Source organism: Megascapheus bottae, chromosome 2 (assembly GCF_031878675.1).
Source record: "Megascapheus bottae isolate mThoBot1 chromosome 2, mThoBot2.hap1, whole genome shotgun sequence".
Taxonomy (NCBI): domain Eukaryota; kingdom Metazoa; phylum Chordata; class Mammalia; order Rodentia; family Geomyidae; genus Megascapheus; species Megascapheus bottae.
Window position 1 is genome coordinate 74,076,733 of NC_143510.1, and position 23,479 is coordinate 74,100,211.

Here is a 23,479-nt window from a genome sequence, read left to right on the forward strand (position 1 = left end):
TATTTCTCCCTTTCCCTAGGTAAAAACAACAGTATTTTCTATCTAGATCATTTTCTACAAACTTTTAGTTGCCTATTCTTGATATTTTGCTGTCTCTCTAGTTGATATGAGACAAAGTGATCTATAGCTTTCTGAAATAGCTCTATGAAATTAAACTGAAACTGTCAAGTCTTTTGAAAATATACTTTCATGAAGGCTACTTGAGTTTTCATTTGTATTTTCAAAACTATTAATACAAACAGAATGTTACAATGTTTGGTTTTTTTGGCGGGTTATAGGGCTTGAACTCAGGGCTAGGGCACTAACCCTGGGCTTTTCTTCTCAAGGCTAATGCTTTACCACTTTGATCCACAGCTTTACTTCTGGTTTTCTTCGGACTAATTGGAGGTAAGACTCTAAAAGACTTTCCTGCCAGGACTGTCTTTGAACTGCATTCCTCAGATCTTAGCCTCTTAAGTAGTTAGGATTTCAGGTGTGAGCAGCCAGTACCGGCTACAATGGCTATTTTATCATTAAAAGCATTTTCAAATGACCATTGTTATATATAAACAATAAAGATAATATTTAATATGATATTGTAGTTAATATTAAATCTACAACATTAGGAACAACATGAGCAAGAACTTTATAAAAACCAAAGAGAAAACAATGCACTTTTATTTAATAGCATGAAAAAGCGGGAAAAGATCACACCCAAAGTAGTGTAATAAAGCCCTTTGGAGACATATGACTACTTATACTGGTTTCCTCAACATCATATTATCTCAGAGAAATCAATGAAACTATCATAATAGCAATTCACATAATCATATATCATAATAGCAATTCACATAATCATATATATCTTTTCCACATAATTTTTCTATAATTGTCTTTAGAATACTATATAAATATTTAATCATCAAGCATATAACTTCATGTATTATTCCCTACCATTTTCACCTTTGCCAATTCAAACTTGCCTTTCTGAAATGCCTAACCATACATTATATTTAATTTGATCCATGAATAAAACACTATCCTTTTCAAGTAATTTCAAAGACCCTAATGCAATGAAGTCATAATAAAATTTTCTTTCTTGATTCTCAAAAGGAAATTTTATGTTATATGCATATATGAAAATACTACATTAAGAAAAGAATTGTAAGACAAGCCTTCTTTAAACATAGAAAAATCACTGGGGTGCCAGTAATCCCAGCTACTAAGGAAATCTGAAGATCAAGTTTTGAAGCCAGCCCAGAAACAAAAACATAAGAGACTCTTATCTCCAATTAATAGATCTGTAGACTGTAGACTGCCGGCACAGAACAAAAAAGAGTGAGAGACCCTAAGTCCATGCCTCAGTGCTGGTACCAAGAAAGGAAGGAAAGGAGGAAGCAAGCAAGGAAGGAAGAAAATTAAAAAACAAACAAACATAGGGGAATCAACAATTTAAAAACTGAAAATTATCTTTAGCCACAGCTAAGTGAAAAACTGTCCTCTAATCTACAATGTTGTTTATGCATAAATTAATACTCTTAGGTTAAGCCCCATGAACTAAAACAACTTGGATGGCTATTTACAGTGGTAACTATTTTAAGCTAGCTGGCAAAATGGAGGTTGATGAACTAAGTTTATTTCCACTGTATCCCTTCGGGGGTACCAAGCCTGGTTACATCCTGTATAGCTTCAGTGGAAAGACACTCTTGTTATTGTAAACAGACATCACTAATTTGAACACCAGGACCAAATATTTATCTCTCTAAAGCATTTCTCAGACTAAACATACTCTATATCAATCTGATAAGCAATTTATTTTTAATATCCCTATAATTATGGCATGATCACATGATAGGGAAGACAATATAAATATATTCTTTGCAATAATCACATTATTTAAAGGATAAACAGCACTCTGGACAAAAGAGTAGAAATGAGCATAATAAAACTTACCTTCATTGGGAGATGTTTTCAACTTGGTACAAATTCCATAGACATCTCCATAGCTTTCCTGTATTTTTCGTAATGCATCTGTGGACCTGAGCTCCATTAGAGCCCGCAGCTCTGCGAGGGTAATTCCAAAGTCTCCATCATGATTAGCTTCCTTCAAAGAGTTTTTCACACCACTATATGCAACTGAGTTGTTTGCCATGTCACCCATTATAAGTATAATTTATTAGGAGGAAAATGTTTCCCAAATGATTCTATTTTTCACTTGTTATACTTCCAAGATGAAAGTCTTTTAAATATGAAAATTGTTCTCAAACTCAACACTCATTGTAGGACTCGATAAAGCAGCATCAGCAGCAGCATTTCCCAGAGAAGTATCTTGACCTTTGGCCCATGACTTGTTTCTTCCCATCAATCATGAGACATACACATCTGTAATAAGAAAATTTTTTTCATATATTTATTATTGTAATTAATAGAAGGGTTACATGATATTTGCCAGATAGATGGTGCATTAATTCCCATACATTGACACCCTTTCACATGTCTTGGTCCCCATTTCCCTGTGCATGTACGTATATATATATACTCTACATGTATGTAATTTTTTGTGTGAATTGTTGTTTCATGGCTTTGAACTTTACTGCAAGATAAATGGCTTCTAAATAATAATTTATATCAAGAGATCACATGTAATCATTATTAAATGAAATCAGTTGTTACTGTTATTCCAATATTTCAGCATCATTGAGGTACTTAGTTCCAAGCACTTTCAGTCAATAAAATTATACTACTATTTACTATACTAAGACTAAGATCCACAGAAATTAAACTTTCAGCAAACAAATGGATGGAATAACAGATTGGGCTGATATTAATGAACCTCTCTCTGAACCTTTTATGTGGAATAACTTTTCAAAAGACAAAAAACATAAAGGAACCCTTTAGTTTAGTATGGCTTCCTGCATTTCTCCTTAGCCACTTAGCCTCACTAACATTAAGTTGGCTTTCTAAACTTGTCTTATTATTATCTAAAATCTTATTACTATCTGAAATTACCATGCTCATTTATCTACATGTTTTTGTGTATTTCTCTTCCTGTAAAATTAGTTCTGAGAACTGGGGTTTCCTGTCACTAAATTTATTCTGAGGATCTAGAATTGTCTCACATGACGGATGGACAAAAAGAAAACATTTGTGTCTTAATGGTAGAGTGCTTGCCTGGCATACATGAAGTCCTGGGTTCAATTCTTCAATATATACCTAGAAAAAGCTAGAAGTGGCACCATTGCTCAAGTGGTAGAACACGAGCCCGGAGCACAGAAAGTCTCAGGGATAGAGCCCAGACAATTGAGTACAAGCCCCAGGACTGGAAAAGTAAAAATTACTACCATAAGATGACCTTTCACCTCTTCTTTCTCTTCATTATCAAAGTTATCTCTATCAGTTCAAAGTTAATCTGGGAAAGAATGGATATTTATTATATTCCCTAATAAAAGTGTCCATCACTATCAGCATTACCCTAATTACTTGGTCTTAAACTGTTATATCATCTTTAATTTCTAGGTCTTCTGCCTTCATTATTGAGTTTGGTTAATTCTTCCTTTGTAAGGTCTCTTCTGTAACCCTTTCTTCTTTGATCTTCAAAGCCTTTCTTCCTGGATCTATGCAAACTATAATCAGTATTTTTCAGGTTTCTTCTCAATTTCCTATCTCCTACATTCAATGTCTTGCATATTTTCCTACTACATTTAATTTTTCAATTAGACATTTTGACACTGTATCTAAACTTATAGCAGGAAAATTGCTCATGCCTATTTGACATTCAAAGCCAAGCTCCAATGAAGTGATTCAACTTTTCTTCCTCAAGCAATTTTCCTTGTCCTGACAAAAAATATTTAATATTTAACGGTCAGGAACTTGAAAAGATATTGGAGGTCATAAGTAATCTATAAAATTGCTAAGAAGGGGCTGGGAGCATGGCTAGTGGTAGAGTGCTTGCCTAGCATGCATGAAGCCCATGGGTTGGTTCGATTCCTCAGTACCACAGAAAAAGCCGAAAGTGGTGCTGTGGCTCAAGTGGTAGAGCCTTGAGAAAGCTCAAGGACAGTACTCAGGCCCTGAGTTCAAGCCCCAAGATTGGCAAAAAAAAGAAAGAAAGAAAGAAAGAAAGAAAGAAAGAAAGAAAGAAAGAAAGAAAGAAAGAGAGAAAGAGAGAAAGAAAGAGAGAAGAAAGAAAATTGTTATGAGGATAAATTGTGGTATGAGCTTTCATGTACTTCAATTTCTAGAGAAGTCAACTGGAGTATTGGTTGAAACAAAAATTGCTCGGCTCCACCTCCAGTGTTTATTTAGTAGGATTTAAAAAGAATTCAGTAATTTGCATTTCTGTTGAATTCTCAGTTGATGCTTTTCTCTTTATGGAACACTGTGTGAATCACTGGATTGTAGAACTGATCAAAAAACTAAAGCATTTATATCAAAAATCTACACCGTTTGAGAGTGACTAGATGAGGAAAATTTGTTTGCGCCTTGGGCTAAATTTGCAGGGATGTGATAGAAATGAAATTTAAAGAGATTTTCTTTCAGTGCCTGTTTCCTCCCACTACACAAACCCTTCTGCTTGCTCAATTATTATTAATTTTGCTCATCTCCTAAGCAAAGTGAGTTCCCTCCTACTCACATGTCAATTACTATAATAACCCATGTTCAAAAACTGGAAAACATGCCTGATGTGGTGGCTCACGCCTGTAATCCTGGCTATTCAGGAGGCTGAGATCTGAGGATCACAGTTCAAAGCCAGCCTGGGCACTAAAGTTCATAAGCCTCTTATCTCCAATTAACCACTAGAAAACTCAAAGTGGGGTTGTGGCTCAAGGGGCAAGGTGGTAGGCTTGCACTGAAGAGCTCAGGGACAGCGCCCAGGCCCAGAGATCAAGCCCAGGACTGACCAAAAAACAAACAAACAACAACAACAAAAAAAACCCCTGGAAAACACAGTAGATATTTGTTAATCTCCTTGAGTTACCATACCCAAAAGTTATTAGCCTACAGAATTATTTCTAACAGTTAAAAATAATTAACATGTATAAGTCTATGTGTTCAAGGCATGTGTTCTTTAGCTTCCACAGAGAGGAATTTCCCTCTGCAAGTGTTAACTGACCATCTGCCACAGACATAATGACTTGCCTGACAGAAATTATTCTAAAAGGAAATAGATTCATGTCACTACTTAACCAGCTAATTTCACAAAAGATAGCTTCAGAGAATGAATTCAGAACAGAGGGTACTGAGCTGAGGAATGGAGGTGGGGTGAATATGGGAATTACATAAGAACTGTCAGTCCTGGATCATCATTTGAGTCTCTGGGTTAATCAATGACTAAAATTTGTTCTATCTGTCTTTATAGCAATTTGTCAATAAAGTTTTCTAGGGTTTGAGTTACATGATGACTGTGATTACCAATCACATTCCATTAGTAAGCATGTAACTTATGGGGGGAGTAGTTCAGGAAAAGCAAGTAAGTAAGCCATTCTCCAAAAATGGACTATATTTACTCACTGATTACCTAGTAAGCTACACAGCAAGCAGTTATCTATTTCTAGGTGGCTATTGGTTTTTCTCTTCTACTATTTTCTTTTTTTTCTACTCTTTCATTCATCTAGTTAACTAAGTGACTGAAAAAATTCCAAGGAACAAAAATGTTTTCTTTGTACTTGTTAGCTTCAACATGATACATAATATCTGGGAGTTGGATAAACTGAAAGAATAACCATTTTGATTCTCACCATTCTTCAAACAGAATTCACTTTTTGATCTAAAAAGCTCAGGAAGAAATGTAAAGGGGAAGCTGAAAACTCAGAAGTGGTGTGTTTTAAATATTACTCTTTATAGGACACTTAGTTTACAAAATTCATCCCAGAATAAATAACATCTTTGATTAAATCACAGTTGGTGGTCTTTAAGGTATTACTCAAAAGGAGAGAGGAAAGGAGGGAGAGGGAGAGGGAGGGAGGGAGGGAGAGGGAGGGAGGGAGGGAGAGAGAGGGAGGGAGGGAGGGAAGGAGGGAGGGAGAGCGAGCGAGCTGAAGACTAGAGTTGGGAAAAGATATCTGTAATTTTTAAAAAGGAGTAAAAGAGATTCTACTATCTCATAAGCTCCCCTATGTAAGGACAGGATCCCAAAAGAAAACAAAGGATAACTGTGAAGTCCTTATAATGATTGGAAATCAGAGACAGCTTTGTTAGTAAAACAATTTCACAACGTTATACATCATAGAAAAAAAATGTATGAAAGTGATCTCGATTCAACAATGATGGCAAAAAAATCACTCAGAAGAAGTACAGACTAGGAGACAGAGGAAATATAGAGCTCTAAAATGAGTTTTAATATTATACAGTAATGGGGCCGGGAGTTTGGCCTAGTGGTAGGGTGTTTGCCCAGCACTACCAAAACCCGGGTTCCATTTCTCAGTAGCACATACATAAGAAAAGCCGGAAGTGGTGCTGTGGCTCAAGTGGTAGAGCACTAGCCTTGAGGAAAGCCCAAGGACAGTGCTCAGACCATGAGTTCAAGCCCCAGGACTGGCAAAAACAAAAACAAAACAAAACAAATAGACAGCAACACACTTCTTGTGAAAGCTGTAAAACGTATGCTAATGAAACTGAGAGAATCAGTAAGAAAAGTAACAACCTGTAAAGAGGCATTTATTTACCCAAACTAATCTAAACTTCTGTTAGTGATTTACGATACAGAAATTGAAGACAGAAGTTTATTCGATTTATATGACTTGAAGCTAAGTAAATCAGCAAGTATGTTAGATGATAGGATCAGAATCCAGATGGACAGAAATGGGCTATACATTTAATTGGCAGAAAAGTATACTCTCCTATATTTAGTTCCAGAAACATTGCTGAATACATATGACATAGAAGACAGGTAAAAGCATACACACAAACACAGGCTGAATATACTAAATGATAAATATACATCAACTTGCTATTAATTAGCATGATTACAGTAAGGTGTCAATCCCTGTTTGTGTGTGAGTCCTGGGGCTTGAACTCAGGAGCTTGTTTTGCTCAAGGCTAGTATTCTACCACTTGAGCCACAGCTGCACTTCTTGCTTTTTGAAAGAAAATAAAGTCTCTTGGACTTTCCTGCCCTGGCTGACTTTGAACTGCAGTGCTCAGATCTCAGGCTCCTGAGAATTCATGATTACAGGTGTGAACCACTGGTGCTGGGTTAAGGTGTCAATCTTAATCAGAGTAATTACTGATTCTTTGTAGTAAGTACTAAATTTTATAAAAGCTAGTAAACCCAAATCAAAATAACATACTAACAATAAACTCTAAAAACACTTTTCTGCTAAGCAATCTTTTTTTAAAAAAATGAACCCTGAAATTTGACCAAAAGAAATATTGTTTATCTCAATGATCAATCAGAAAGATGCCTAAAATAAAACTATTAAAGGCTTACAAAACCATTTTAAAACATGATTGCTAATTTCTAACAATATACAGGTTTTCTTTTCTTTTCTGTTCTGTCCTTTCCTTTTTGGAGAGGAGGGCATTACTGAAGTTTGAACTTAGGACCCTGAAGTCAGGGCTCTGTGCTTTCTAGACAAGTGCTTCAACACTCCCGGGCATATTCCAAAAGCAATGTGCAAGTTTTAAGGAGGCTCTTACCACCGAGGAAATGAACAGCACTGTATTTCATAACAAAATACGTGTTGACATCCTAGCCATCATATACAACACTGAACTGATGAAAAATTAAAGAACACATTTCAATTAGGGCTTTCAAGTGAAGAGCACTCAAGAGATCTCCATTTTCTTTGACAGACAATTCTTCTTTAATATAAAATCAACTGTATTTTTTCTATACCTAGAAGTAGGGAAGAAGCTGTTTCTCACTTTTTTTTTTTTTTTAATAAAGTGAGAGCTACTTTATAAATTAAGAAATCCAATTCTACTCTACCCAGTCTTCCTTGGTATCAGCAGTGGTCCTCAAGTCAGTGTGTGGACAACCTGAAACTAATCAGCTTAAATGTTCCCTATAGGGGCTGGAGAGTATAATTACTACACAACGCAGCTTAGATTTAATGTCTATTATAATGGAAAAATTACTAATCACTAGATCTAAGAATGGTAGAAAAGAGCAGATGGTCTGATACTACATATTGAAGAGCAGTACTGTAACATCATAAATAGTGAGAAAATAAACTAATATACTCTCAAACAAGATGAGGGGAGGGGGTGGGTAGAGGGAAGTGGGGACAAAAACATGAGAAAGGGTATCAATGTGTGTGAAGTAATACTCATTTTATCTGGCAAATATAACTGTAACCCTTCTATTAATAAAAAAGAAAAGAAACAAAAAACTGTAATATTCTCTCAGTAAAATGAGGAATTTATCATAATATATAATTTAATAAAATATGATGAAAATTGTAAAAGATATAAATTAAATATTCTGCATTCACACTTTTCACTTTTCAACATAGCCTAGTGACATAAGAGGGCAAAAAGCACTTACAGATTAAGTAGGAAAGTTAATTTATCAAATAAGTAATGAATGAGTAATTTCATAAACAGGGTCTTGGTCATATAGCATGGTAGAGCAGAAAATAACATTGCTTCTAATACCTGACTTATTATTCTTGAAGGATTCATAAATACTATCCCTATGTATGGGTTGACTAAAATTAGCCCCATTTCCTTCAGTATTTTGTCAGCTTCTAGAGGCAGAGACTAAGTACAGTACCTTAAAGGCAAGTTAAGAGTAGCTGACGAGTTATAAATCAGGCGCAACCAATTCAGCAAGTGGTTTAGGGTGAGAAACACATTGGAATAAGGGAGGCATTAATTTATTCTACTGTTGTAGGTGTTTTACACACAGCTGCAATGATTTGTTTACCTCTATGCCTTTTCAAATGGACAAACAATCAAGGCAGAATTTGCCTCATTCTTTTTTTTTTTTTTGGTAGGTCATGGGACTCAAACTCTACTCTAGGCCTGGGTGCTTTCTCTGAGCTCTTCAGCTCAAAGCTAGTGCTCTACCATTTGAGCCACAAAACTACTTCTGGTTTTGAACCACAATTCTCAGATCTCAGCCTCCTGAGTAGCTAGGATTACAGATGTGAGCCACCAGTGCACAGCTGCCTCATTCATTCTTAAACCCCAGCACTGCCTGGGACATAGTTGGGGTCTCAATGTTTATTGAACAGAAATGCCCTTGAGGAGTAAGCTCAAATCAATTTGAAAAGAGGTTCTGCATCAAAATCAATGATAATTCACATAGCAGAGCAAAACAAAACCCTGTAATATGAGCCCTGAAAAAGTCAGCATTCGAGTTTTCAATCCACCTTGCTAGGCAAGATATTTCAACTTAGCTTTCCTTTGGACCTTATTTGACAACAGAGGTCAAAAGGTGTTTCAGATTGTCAATTGAATTATATACTGCTACATGTCAATTGTTTTTATCCAGGTTTCTGTATTCTTAAGAATAAGCAAACAAGCCAGGCTCTGATGGCTCAGGCCTGTAATCCTAGTTACTAAGGAGGTTGAGACCTGAAGATGGAGCAGTTCAAAGCCAATCTAGCAGGAAAGTCTGTGACGCTTATCTCCAATTAACTGCCAGCAAAATGGAAGTGGAACTGTGGCCCAAGTGGTAGCGCACTAGAGCTTTGAGCTGAAGAAGTGCTGTGCTGAAGTTGTGCTGTGGCTCAAAGCCGTTAGTCTTGAGCAGAAGAGCTCAGATACAGCACATCTAGGCTACGAGTTCAAGTCCCACAACTAACAACAACAAAAAGAATATGCAAACAATATCAAGTTTTAATATTTAATAAAGCTTGGCAAAAGTGGCTGAACTATTTGAGAAATAATTTTTAGCGTTACTGATGCTAAACAAAAATATACCTATCGGTGTAAACTTAGTCAACTAGGTCTAAATACACAAACATCTTATCTAGTAAAACTAATTTTCTCTGAATGTATTGTTTATGGTTTACTACTCATAGATCAACCAACTACAATCAAGTTTCTCCTATGTGACCATTCCTGCTGTTCCTAAATTTAATGAATGCACTCAGTCCTTCTTATCTGATCCATGGGCAACCTTTTCCAGTTCCATGGGCAATCTTTTCCTGTTCCTTACCACTTGCTCATTCTTGAAATGTACAGCTTTAATCCTCTATTGCTAGACTTTTGTTCCCACCATACTGTCATCTCTTGCTAATTTGCTCACTTTCCATTACTTGTCCCACTTTTTGAATAACTGCCAAGGAAATCAGTAGGGGGAGGTTGGGTGGTACAGTAATTTTTACTCTAATTGTTTTCATCTGGTTCTACTCAAGGAAAATGAGATCAGTTTATAGATAATAACAAACATTTATTTGCGTGTATGTACTTGAGGCTTATTTATGTTTTTCTCTATCATATTTCAGAATTTCACAATTCAATAAAATGATGAAACCACATTATAACAGTTTGGCTCAGTGAGAGTGTGAGAAAAATCACAATTTTCTTATGCTGACCCCAAACTCAGCAACTACTCGCACAACTTTTAGTCTCTAGAGGAATATGACAGCCCAAAGCAGTACAGGTTCTATAAATTGTGATTCACTATCTTCCTTTGATCAAGCTTTTGAAAGCTGTTATTTCTAGTATAGATTATTGGTTTATGATAAAATTTTAACATGCATGGTCATAAGCACAAGTACCTTGAAGCTAGAAATGTTTGCAATAAGGCCAAGTCAGTTAGTAGATACCCTTCTGAAAGGATGTACTTATAAGTCAAAAAAGAAATCTCTCTGAATTTTCCAACACTGGAAAAAGTGAATTCCATACTGATCAGTGCTTTCAAACTTCAATGTTCCATCATCAGCACCACCAGAAGAGCTCTTCAAAACACCAATTTCTGGAAACTATTCTAGAAATTTCTTCGAGTGATGCAGAATATATTATGTGAAGTAACATTTTTAACGACTTTTCAGATGATGGCAATGCTAATTATGTAGAGAACTACCAAGGAAGGTAAATGTTCCCTGATTTTTCACTAGAGAAGAAATAGCTAGATTGTCTTTTTCTAAAAGTTTTAGGATGGGCCGGGAGTCTGGCCTAGTGGTAGAGTGCTTGCCTAGCATGCACGAAAACTTGGGTTTGAGTCCTCGGTACCACATACACAGAAAAGCTGGAAGTGGTGCTGTGGCTCAAGGGGTGGAGCGCTAGCCTTGAGGAAAGCCCAAGGACAGCGCTCAGGCCCTGAGATCAAGCCCAGGATTGGCAAAAAAAAAAAAAAGAAAAAAAAAGTTTTAGGACAAAAATATGAACAAATTCCTTATGGCTCTTTATTGCGCTATTTTTAATTTGCATGAATAAAAGCAAAATATCTTCTAAAAATATTCTGTGATCTGGTATTTTGAACTGTTTTGTTTTTAACATCAAGCATATTGACTTTTTTCTAGTTAAACCTTATATTATATGAACACTATAATTTTCTTCATAGAGAAGTATAGGGACTCACTTTGCTATATTTAGAACATACATTATCTAAACACCTCAAATATTAACTTCAACAATTTAACAAGAAGCTATAATGTAGATACCTACCCTCATCTACTCTTGCCCTAAAATAAACTGTACTGTTTTCTTCCATTCTGTGGTCCAATGTAGTCATTTAGGAACCTTTCACCTTACAGTAAGCCTAGTAAAAAAAAAAAAATCTTTAAAATATCTCAAAAATAAGGTAAGCTAATTTTATATAATCCTGTGCAATTTACCAAATATAAGAACAGACTATACCTCCGGTTAAATATGAGAACCAAATGTTCTATCATCTTCTAGTCTCACTGGTGTTGAAATTTTCAACTATAGTCAAAGAAGAGATTTCTAAATTAAAACAGTTTTTCCCCCTTCTGTTCATGAGCTAAGAAGGCAGTATCAAGACTTGAATGTCACACCAGCTGGTTTGTCGGCCTACTCAGTTCTTAAGCGCTTCTATCCTGTCAATTCACAAGAACCTACACTCAAATGCTTAAAGAAACAGGATGCTCATTATGGCACTAAAGAAACTCACAAAAATAAAAGTTGGCAATACTAAGTGAGGTATTTTTGCCAATTAACATGGGCTTTCTGTTTTATTAATTAAAAAATAGTTTTGAAAGATTACAATATATGAACCCAATGCAGATCTAAAAGCATAGGACACTTTATGTTGCTTGATAGTTGATGGTCCTTTGCAATTTCCAGTATAGTTATTAAAGAATTGCTCAGTGAATTAATACTCATTTTTGCAACACGTTCAAGTAATCCAGCTAAAAAAATAAGTGAAACTGTAATAAAGAGGATGTCAGGCAAGAATTTGATTCATAGTCAATAAAGTACAAAGAATGTGTACATCAGGGATGTGTTGAAGATAAACTGGTCTATCACATCATGTCGATGAACCTTTGAACTCCTGTCCTTCATTCTAATACTGATTTTTTTAACTTGCTATTCAAGGTCAGAGACTCATTAAACGACCAGTTGGAATTGTTCTATTTGCCATTTCCTCTCTGGTACAACTTATTGCTCTTCACTTTTACTGAATCACATACACACACATCTGACCTCCATGCTTCAATGGCATTAAAATTGTTCTGATCAGTCCTGTGAAAAGCTAACTTCCCGATGATCTTTATGTTTGGCTTGCTCTTATCCTCCTACTACAACAACCTGGTTAAATTAGTTACTCCTTGAACAAACCATATAGCTGCACAATGCTGGAAAGAAAATTTAAACTAAATTCTCAGTTCCATTAGAAACTTAATTCGGTACTCTATGATACACTGACGTATCACAACTTTCCAAAATATTCCTCTTTGAATTCCACGTCTTTCCTAAATTACTACTGCTTGTTTTTACCCAGGATAAAAATCCAACCTATCATCTTCCTTCTTTGATTGCCACTGCAAACCCCAGCATGTCAATTCCTTTTTTGCTGGTCCCTCACTTCACTTAGGCTCACCAATATTTAGATGTATTTTATTCTACACAAGTCTTCCCTCTCAAAAGCATACCCTTGCTAAATTTTTTTATTCCATTTCTTCAAATAGCCTTTAAGGGTTAGTATTCTTCCTTCCTATCCACCGTATCTTTATTTAGTTCTTACAGGTTTTAACCAATCCTCCTCTACCCCAAATTTAAAAATCTTGCCACACTTTAAATAAGGGTATCATCCAGCAATCTATTTACAGGCCTCTCTTCTTTAAATGTTTCTCTTGGCAATTTATACATCTACTACCTTGACCTAGATCCAGGTTATATTACAACTGCTTAAAGGCATCTCCTCCACTTTTATTTTTTAGTGCTTCAAATGTAGTTATCAACATCAGAGTTACTGTTGTCGTTCCTAAATCTGTAATCTAGAAGTTTGTATCCATTCCAGAGATATCTGAATAAAGGCTCTGTTTTCAAGAAGTTTTCAGTTAAATTAAGGAAAACTACAAGTATAGAAGCAAATGCAATCAGTATTCTTGACATAAACTGCAAAAGCAGCATGAATAGGCAAAGGACCAACGTTAAACACTATTTCTTTTTTTTTTTGGAGTGATTAAATTTTTTTTGCATTTTTTTATTGTAATTAGTAAAAGGGTTACATGATATTTGCCAGATAGAAGGTACATTAATTCATGTACATTGATACCCTTTCACATGTCTTGGTACCCATTTCCCTCACCCATCTTGGTTTTCCCCCCCTTCCCTATCAAATTTCAAATAACCAAATACAAATAAATTCAATATATCAGATAACAAAGTGAGATACTATAACAATATGAGATAATCAAGGGACAGCAAAGGAGATGAGAGACAACATAGCACATTAAGGACAACAATCATTCGTTATATTTCTATCTTTGAAGAGTTTCTTTAAATATTTTCTCTTAAAGTACAACTTAAGCTTCCTGAGGGTAGGCAGTAGCCACAATTTGCATTCCTTCTAGAGCCAATGCACAGATTAGCAGATTGTAAAATCTGTGAAATTGAGAAGGATTAATCCTATCAACCCTCAAGCTTCCCTAACAGAGAGTACACAAGAAAAAGGAAGTAAGTGAAATGCAGGTTAACATAGAACTTGGATAAAGAAAATATACAGTTCTTAGAAGCTCTTAACTCCCTAACTGCTTCTGGTAACTTTTACATAAATACAACTGAAACTCTTAAGAGTAAAGAAATTTGAATTCTCGGGTTGGGAGTTTGGCCTAGGGGTTAAAGTGCTTGCCTAGCATGCATGAAGACCCGGGTTCGATTCCTTGGTACCACATACATAGAAAAAAGCCTGAAGTGGTGCTGAGGCTCAAGTGGTAGAGCTCTAGCCTTGAGAAAGTCCAAGGACAGTGCTCAGGCCCTGAGCTCAAGCCCAGGACTGGCAAAAAAAAAAAAAATAAAATAAAATAAAAGAAATTTGAATTCTCCTTTAAAAGATCAAAACGTATTTAATTTCCTTTCTCAGCAACTGCAGAAAATAAACTGAATAACCCAAGGAGATGAGGATTATTTTCAAGATGGTAATAGAAGCTGATGGCACCTAACTTGTGAGCATTAATTCCCCAGATGTCTTCAATGTACATCATATGTAATAAGACAACTAGCAAAACTGAGAAATTGACAGATCAACATAGATATCCTATGATCATCAGTATCTCCCATGCATTCATTTGTGCCAGTATAGCACTCAAGCTCCCCCTCCCCCCTTTCATTCTCCTTCTTCTCTTTGGACAATAGTTCTCTATTGTGAAATTTAGTGGACTTCCCCTTAATAAGATGGTCTATTTGACTTTATTTTTAATTTCTGAATTTAAGGCTTTATGCTTGCCTGGCAGGCACTCTACATTTAAACCACTCTATCAGCCCCTTCCTTGCGCTGGTAATTTTCAAAAATGTGGTCTTCATTTTTACCTACCTAAGCTGATCTGGACAATCTTTTCCTTGTTGGTGGGATGACAGGTGCATTCCACTGTTATCAGCTATTGTGCTTATCCTGTAACTTGAGGTGACAGGCATACTACTGTGCCCAGCCACTGGATAAGAGGGTGTATCAAAAGACTTCATGCCTCGAGTAGCCTCAAACTGCAGCCTGATTTCTGCCTTCCAAATAGCTAGGAATTAGGCTGGAGCTATAGCACTCAGCTCTTTTGCTTTTTATTAACTTCAAGGAATAATTATAATATTCCCTCTACTTTTACCTCAAAGGATGGAACCAATTCATTACTTTAATTCTAGTCTTTTGGTGCTTCTAGCATGCACTCAGTATATATTGTAATTTTTGTGTAGGTAGTTTTATTCTTCATTAAAGCTGTAAGGTCTGAGAAAGGTTGATCTTATTTATTACTGTATCTCCTAGTGACCACTGTAGCAACAGTACTTTGCCCATAGAAACCGTTCAACACAGAGTAATTAAACTGAACTACAGAACATGTGGTAATGACTTTAAAGACAAACAGTGGTCCTTTAGTAAGTAAGGGCCACTTTAGTACAAGCAAAACAAGCCTTCAATTCCAGAGAAAGGAAGATTCTTTCAGCATTCAAAATGATACCAAGCCTATTATTGAATCATAATTAAGATGTGGTAAGTCCACAGTTTTCCAACACTTCCCAGTCACCTTAGCTAAGAGATCGTGGACAATTACCCCAGTATTTCAGCTTATTAATTTGCAAAAATGGGATAATAGCATCTACCTCATAATTTTCCCCTGTCAGTCATGGGGCTTGACCTCTGGGTCTGGGCACTGTACCTGAGCTCTTCAGCTCAAGGCTAGTGCTCTACCACTCCCCCTGCCCCTGGTGATTAATTGGAGATAAGTGTTTCACTGACTTTCCTGCCCAGGCAGGTTTTGAACCATGATCCTCAGATGTTCGACTTTTGAGTTGCTAGGATAACAGGCTTGAGCCAGCCGCGCCAAGCTTACCTCATTTTTTTTTTTTAAAAGATTAAACACATACTTGAAATATCTTGAATCATCCTTATGCTTTTTAGCCAGTGTTTAATATTTAATAAGCTGTCGATGAAGCTAGATCCAAAACACTGGAATGTAATACATTATAGTTCTTTAGGTATTCACACACAGTGAGACTGTAAGAGGATAGTCTTAGAAAAGAACAATAAGGCACAATGTCCATGTGCATCTGATCATACAAAATAATTATGGAAATGAACTCCAGGAAAAAAAAAAGGTATTAATGAATATATAAATAGGTCTTAGTCCCAAATAACATTTTTCTCAGTACCATTTTCCCTTGGTAAAAGAGAACAAAAAGACATTTTAAAGTTATTACTTTTAGTGCAAGATAAGGTTACATATATTTTCTAGAGCTCAAGACTAACTACTCTAAAATATAGAACTGAAAATCAGGGAGAACAATTGGTCAACCTTGTTTATGTTCTCTGAGCCAAACACTATGGGTCTTGCATGTTTGCCTTTTACTTTTCCTTGTGATGTGCTTGTAATACCCTTTGAGATGTGGACATCTTTACTCAATTAAAACTGAATTCCTGGGCTGGGAGTTTGGCCTAGAGGTATAGTGCTTGCCTAGCATGCACAAACACCCGGGTTCGATTCCTCCGTACCACAAACTTAGAAAAAAGCCAGAAATGGTGCTGTGCCTCAAGTGGTAAATCTCTAGCATTGAGAAAGCCCAAGGACAGTGCCCAGGCCCTGAGTTCAAGGCCCAAGACTGGCAAAAAAAAAAAAAAAAAGTAGCACCTAAAAGTTAGAGTATCAGTGGCTCATGCCTGCCTGTAATCCTAGCTACTTAGGAGGTGAGATCTGAAGACTGTGTTTCCAAGCCAGCCTAGCAGGAGAGCTGGTGGATTTTTTTTTTTTTTTTTTGTATTTTCTTTTTTGGTACTAGGGATTGATCCAAGAATGTTAGTTACTTTTACACTTGCCAGGAACCCCCACCTCCACCCCTCCAACCTCCCCCCATGAGACTTTTATTTCCAATTAAATATCAGAAAAGCCAAAGGTAGAACTGAAGAGAGGTAGAGCTGAGGTTCAAGTGGTAAAGCTCTAGCATGGACCAGAAAAGGCTCAGGGCCAGTGCTGAGGCCCGAGTTCAAGCCTCAGGACTGGTGTGTACAGACACACACACACACACACACACACACACACACACTCAGACGATTAGTAGCTTTTCTAGTTGCCAATAATGAACAGATTAAAAAGGAAATTATAAAAACAATCCCATTCACAGCAGCCTCCCCCTCAAAAAAAGTGAAATCTTAGGTATAAATTTAACTACTGAGGATTAAAAAACAAAAACAAAAAATACCCCACTACAGTACTGAAGACACTAGAAGATGGAAAGACCTCTCATCCAAAGAGAAACACCAATCCAAGAGCTTATTTGGAAGCACAAAAGAGTGAATGGACAACCACAACCAAAAAAATTAATGCTGAAGGCATCATGATACCTTACTTCAAATTATACTACTGAGCCACAGAAAGAAAAATGGCATAGTGATGTTCCCCAGACATTACTAAAGAACAATGAGATAAAACATCCAGAAATAAACACACATCTACAGCACTCTGATTTTTGACAAAGGTACCAAAAACCTATGTTGCAAAACAAAAAAACAAAAAACTTCTTCAACATATGGTAATGGGAAAACTGGACATGGATATACACATGCAGAAGAATAAAATTGGCCTCTGTATCTCACAATGTACAAAATCAAATCAAAATAGATTAAAGATATTGATGGAAAAGCAAGACTTCAAAACGACTAAAGGAAAACAAGTAAAAGTAAAGGCATTGATATATTCTTTTCTGAACAGAATTCTAATTACTTGAAAATAATACAACCTGAAAAATTGAACTGCATAAAATTAAAAAGATTCTGCACAGCAGAAACAATTTCCAGAATCAAAAATACAAACAAAAAAATGCAGAGTAAGGGAAAAATCTTTCTCAGTTATTTACCAGATATAACCAATATGAAGAACATATATATAGTTCCAAAAACTTAAACATCAAAATAATCCAATTAATAAATGTGCCAACAAATTAAACAATTTTCTAAAGAGGTTTAAGAAATGAAAACCACTTAAATTCTATCTCACCTCAGTGGTGAATGTCAATCAATCATCAAAGAAACAAACAATAAACACTGGGGAAGAAGTACTTCCTTATAACACAGTTGATGGAAATGTTAATTAGTGCAAATCAGTAAGAAATCAGTAGGTAGGGTCCTTAAGAAACTAGAAGTAGCTGGGGTGGGGGTGTGGGGAGGGGAAGGAAGAGAGGCAAGCCTGTAAGGGGGAAGGGCTGAGGTACACAGCCAGCCTAGGGGAAAGTCCTAGAGGCCCTTATCTACAATTAACCACCAGAAAACCAAAGTGGAGCTAAGACTCTATTGGTAGAGGTAGGTTAGCCTTGAGCTCAAAAGCTCAGGGCAGCTCTCAGGTGAGTTCAAGACCCAAAACAAACAAAAAAAGAAACAACTAAAAGAACTACCAATCTTACTCCTAGGCATATAGCTGAAAGAATCTAATAAGCCTGCTGGACAAATAAAATGTGGTATTTATGCAGGTTAAGCCAGCTGGGGGAAGGGGGGAGCCCAAGACCAGTCCTTTGTACTGAAATCCCCCCTCCCTAGCCTTGGGTGCGTTGATAGGGAACTGCCTTTCCCCCTCCCCCCCCCCCCCCGCAAGAATTTCTTCAGATTAACAGTTCCCCTTTTACCCAAACCAGAAAGCCCAGCTGCAAACAGACCTGGTGTAATCTCTTTGGTCCTGATCAGGGGGTTTACCTGGGAGCAGAACCCAATAAACTTTCCTCTATTTGCTGTATTTTTCTCCTTGCGTACTCTTTTTCTCATCTAAAATGTTACAATGCCTAATGTACTAAATTCAGCCATAGGGAAGAATAAAATGTAATTTGCAGGAAAATAGATTGGACTAGAGATCATTATGTTAAGCAAAATAATCCAGCCTGAGAAAGTAAAATTCCTCATGCTTTCTCTCATATGTGGAATCTTAAGTCTCAAAAATGAAGGTGGAGAGCTGGAGCTGGGTCTCAAGTTCAAGAGTGCCAAAGAATTTCATAATTCAAACACTAGTTAATACTATGACAAAACCGTTAAGAGTGTTCTTTCTTACATACCTCAATGACCATAGAATTTCAGTAGTATACTTGCTACTACTGTGTGTTTCTACAGAAAGATACTATTTGTAATACTCAGATAAGCCAAGATTTGTTTTTAGGTGTCATTATTTCAAATTCAAATGATGGGAGCTTTTTCAGAAAGAATATTGCTTAGAGAATAATTAATATATCAATCTTCAGAACAGACATTTCAAAACCTCAGAGATTAATGTCATAAAACGTTTCCTCATTAGAAAGGGATTATGGTCCAACATGTAAAACACAAAATTCCAGGCTTGAATTACATGTTTTGTATGTTAGGTATATAATTAGAGGGTAGGACACAGATAAAGTGCAGAGGTAGGGGAACTGCCTGATCTCCTCCCATCACATGATATACACATTAAAAGGTGAAAACCAAAAGTTTTCAAATTGAATCACTCTTAACGATAAGTTATTTCCTGAATTCATCTTGGATGTGTAAAACCATCTAGGAAATTACAATCAAGTTTTATATAACTGACTGTTAGAAGAGTAACTGGTGACTTCCTTTTTTTTTACATTTTGTGTGGCAGCATCAGATACAATGTGTAACATGGAACACTCATTTAAAACTGATGAATGACATGCAAAGTTAGAAGAACAGAGTTTTCCCTGACCAAAGACAATATATTATATAAAAAAGGGTATAAAAGTTAAACACATACAGCTCAGTTTATAGCACTTACCACATTCATATAAAGCAAAACCGTCTAGATCCTATATCCTTTCAAGATAATTATTATTTTTCTAATTACTAATTTTTAAAACTGGTACCGTGGTCCATGATCTCAGTAGTCCAGAGGCTGAGACAGGTGGATTTTATAAATTGGAAGATTACCTAAGGTGCAAAATGAGAGTGTCTCAAAATCAAATTTTTCAAAAACCCTGTTTTAAAAACAATTGTAATTTTCAATGACAGACTTATGGAGAGTATTTTGAAAAATTGGAGTCAGGCATGGTGGCTCACAACCTGTAATCCTAGCTTCTCAGGAGGCTGAGATCTAATGAGTGCAGTTCAAAACCAGTCCAGGCACAAAAGTCTTTGAGCCTCTTATATTCAGTTAACTATCAGAAAACTGGAATTGGTGCTGTGTGGCTCAATGTGGTAAAGGAGTAGCATTGAGCTGAAGAGCTCAGGGACAGCGCTCAGGCCCAGAGTTCAAGCCCCATGACTAACAAAAATAATAAATACGTATATAAAAAGTTTATTACACAACACAAAAATTGTAGTGCTTCTCTACAATGGCAAATCACATCTATCCCTGGGATACTCTGGAAGCCAGAACCCACTGTAGATTTTATAAAAGTCAGAAGTCACTCTCAGCGAAAAAACACCCCACCAAAAAACAACAACAACAACAACAACAAAAACAAAACAGGTGGGCACAGTTCCTCACTCCTATAATCCTATCCTCACTCCTATAATCCTAGGTATTCTGGAGGTTGAGATCTGAGGACCATGGTTCAAAGCCAGTCTAGGCACCAAAAAGTTCCTAAGACTCTTATCTCCAACAATCATTAAAAAAATGGGAAGTGGGGCTATGGCTCAGGAGTAGGGTGGTAGCCTTGAGTTGGAGAGCTCAGGGATAACACCCAAGCCAAGGAGTAGAGTAGTAAGTAGCCAGGAGCTGAAGAGCTCAGGGACAACACCCAGGCCCACAGCTCATATTTCAAGTCTCATGAATGACAAAAAAATTAAAATAAAATAAAATAAAATCAGTATCATTCTGAAAAGTATTCTACAGCTTTAGGAATTGACAATAATTTTACATATCCAATAATGTTCAGGAAGAACAGGCCGATAAATGCTTCCTTTTATCACTGTCAAATGATACTGAATAAGCCGTGCATGGTGGTTCATGCCTGTAATCCTAGCTACTCTAAGGCTGAGATCTGAGGATCATGGTTCAAAGCCAGCCAAGGCACAAAAGACTGAGAGACTCTTATCTCCCATTAATCACTAGAAAATGGGAAATGGGGTTGTGGTTCCAGGGGTAGGGCAGTAACCTAGAGCTGAAGAATTCAGGGACAGTCCCCAGGCCCAGAGTTCAAGCCCCATGACCCACAAAAAAAAAAAAAAAAAAGATGCTGAATATTGATCTCCTGGGATATTAAATACTTGTATTTTATATGGATCTAGGGCCCAGCTTCTTTAGTATTCCTATGCAAAGCCCAGCTGTTTCTGAGTAATTTATCCACGGGAGTTTAATTTCAATTGTATGCTGAAAATGTGAGGCAGTGATTATACCTTCCCCCAATCTTTCTAGCACATTAATGAACATTTTAAGGAATAGTCTCCAACTGAGATTAATTGTCCCTCAAATACTCTCCTATTAACTCACTAATGGTAATATCTAATTCACTACACTTTTAACACAGGACCAATCTTACAATAAAATGTATGTTCTACTCATTTTATGACTGAAAATGCCACAGAACAAACATATCCTGTTAATAAACTCTATTGTCTTCAAAAAAAAATCTACTGGAAGTAATAACACTAATACATACCTTTTTGAAAAAACAAAAATTAGTTTCTTCAACTCTTTTTTTACTTACTTGCTGAAAGCAGTGTGCATTACTTCTCCATAGTTCAAATAAATCAGGTGTGGCTATTATGAATTTCAGAAGTGACACAATATAAACTTATTTTAACCCTTTTCACTAATTTTAACCAGGGACATATAGGGACTCCTCATATACCATAGGGAGATCTCACACGCTAGGGAGATCTCATACACCATAACCACATGATGGATGGCATGTTCAAAGATGGGGGGGAAGATAAAAATTTTTGAATACTACTCCTTACCTTAGGCGGGGGGGAAGGGGAGGCAGAATGAAAGCAATGTAAAAAAATATATAAGGGGTTTTAGTTCACTATAAGCTAAAATCTAAGCCTTCTTGTAAAATACTGTATAGGAAGAGCCAACCATTGGTGGTTTGTGCCCATAATCCTAGCTACTAGGGAGGCTGAGATATGAGGAGTATGGTTCAAAGCTAGCCTGGGCAGAAAAGCCTGCGAGAGTCTTATGTCCAATTAACTACCAGAAAACACCGAAGACGTGGTGTTGTGGCTCAAAGTGGTAGAGCACTAGCCTTGAGCAGAAGAGCTCAGGGACAGAGCCCAGGCCAGGAGTTTAAGCCCCATAACCTCTCCCCACCCCAGCCATCGCCCCCAAAAAGGAAGGTAGCAGTAAATCTTAGGAGTTTTCTGAAAAATACTGATTAAGGAAAAACATTATTTGCTTAAGTGAGTCTTTGATACTAAGAAAATCTGGCCAACCTAGATAGAAGGCCAAGTGCAAGATCTTAAAGAACCAAATTTCCTTGCTTATTTAGGGCAACTTCAGAAAGTAAGCCATTTCTGCAGAATGTGAGATTAAGGTATCATTTAGGAATGGACAAATACCATCCTCCTTGCTTTCCTAGCACTCAAAAAAGTTATAGGTATATACAATTACTTGACTCATGGAACAAAACATCAAATTGTTTATTTTTAAATAAGTTAACCAGTTATACACAGATCACCTTCTCAATTAATAGTTATATACATACAGTGCACCTAAAGACCAGTAAGCAACAAACTGGATGAGTTAGAAAGTGCTAGGTGTTGAGGGGCTTGTAGGATACAGCAAGTACTTTGAACACTGTTTCAACTGAGAAATGATATGGTTCTATCTGTGCTTTACGATTGGCCTCTGTGAGGGAGAAGGATCATGGTGGGGGAAGGAGATGAACTTGTAATTACTACTTTGGTCTATTTTACTTTTTTTTTTGCAAGGAAATGAAAGTCATGACATCCTCCAAAACAGAAGAGGAAGTTTCAAGAACTCTGACTCTATCAGACAAAATTACTAACTTACAAATGATCCGCTCTCCCCCCTGTATAATCTGAGTAAAAGACTTTTAAACACTGATTGCATCTGTGTATAATGAACAACAAGATGACTGGTGACCAAAATAAAGATGGATAATACCTTAAAAATAACCAGCAAGTAGTGTGGCCTAGTGGTAGAGTGCTAGCATAAAGTCCTGGGATCAATTCCTTGGTACTACATATACAGAAAAAGCTGGAAGTACTGGGGCTCCAGTGGTAGAGTGCTAGCCTTGAGAAAGGCCAAGCACAGTGCCCAGGCACTGGGTAAGACCCAGCATGGGCAAAACTTATAAAATAACCTCCTTCAAGAAAATCCATACCTTAAACTAATGTTCCTATAATAGAAGTCAACCCCTCCTGTAGAATACAAAATGATAGAATGTTATTTTACATTTGGCCGGCAGGAGGACTCCACTTTATGTTTTCTTCTAAGTACATAGAACAAAAAGCCTGTCAGTGATTGACATTCAAAAATGACCAGTGATTAATGAATGAGCC

At 36.6% G+C, this 23,479-nt stretch overlaps 1 protein-coding gene across 4 annotated transcripts in view; it reads right to left on the minus strand.

The window, feature by feature from the left end:
- Atp2b1 (ATPase plasma membrane Ca2+ transporting 1) overlaps nucleotides 1-23,479 on the minus strand; it is a 100,267-nt gene that overhangs the window by 57,604 nt on the left and 19,184 nt on the right. For all 4 annotated transcript variants that reach the window (XM_090328369.1, XM_090328371.1, XM_090328370.1 and 1 more), the window contains exon 2: nucleotides 1,933-2,361. In XM_090328369.1, coding sequence (XP_090184495.1) covers nucleotides 1,933-2,140 — 208 coding nt within the window. In that variant the 5' untranslated portion in view covers nucleotides 2,141-2,361. The remainder of the gene's footprint in view (nucleotides 1-1,932; nucleotides 2,362-23,479) is intronic.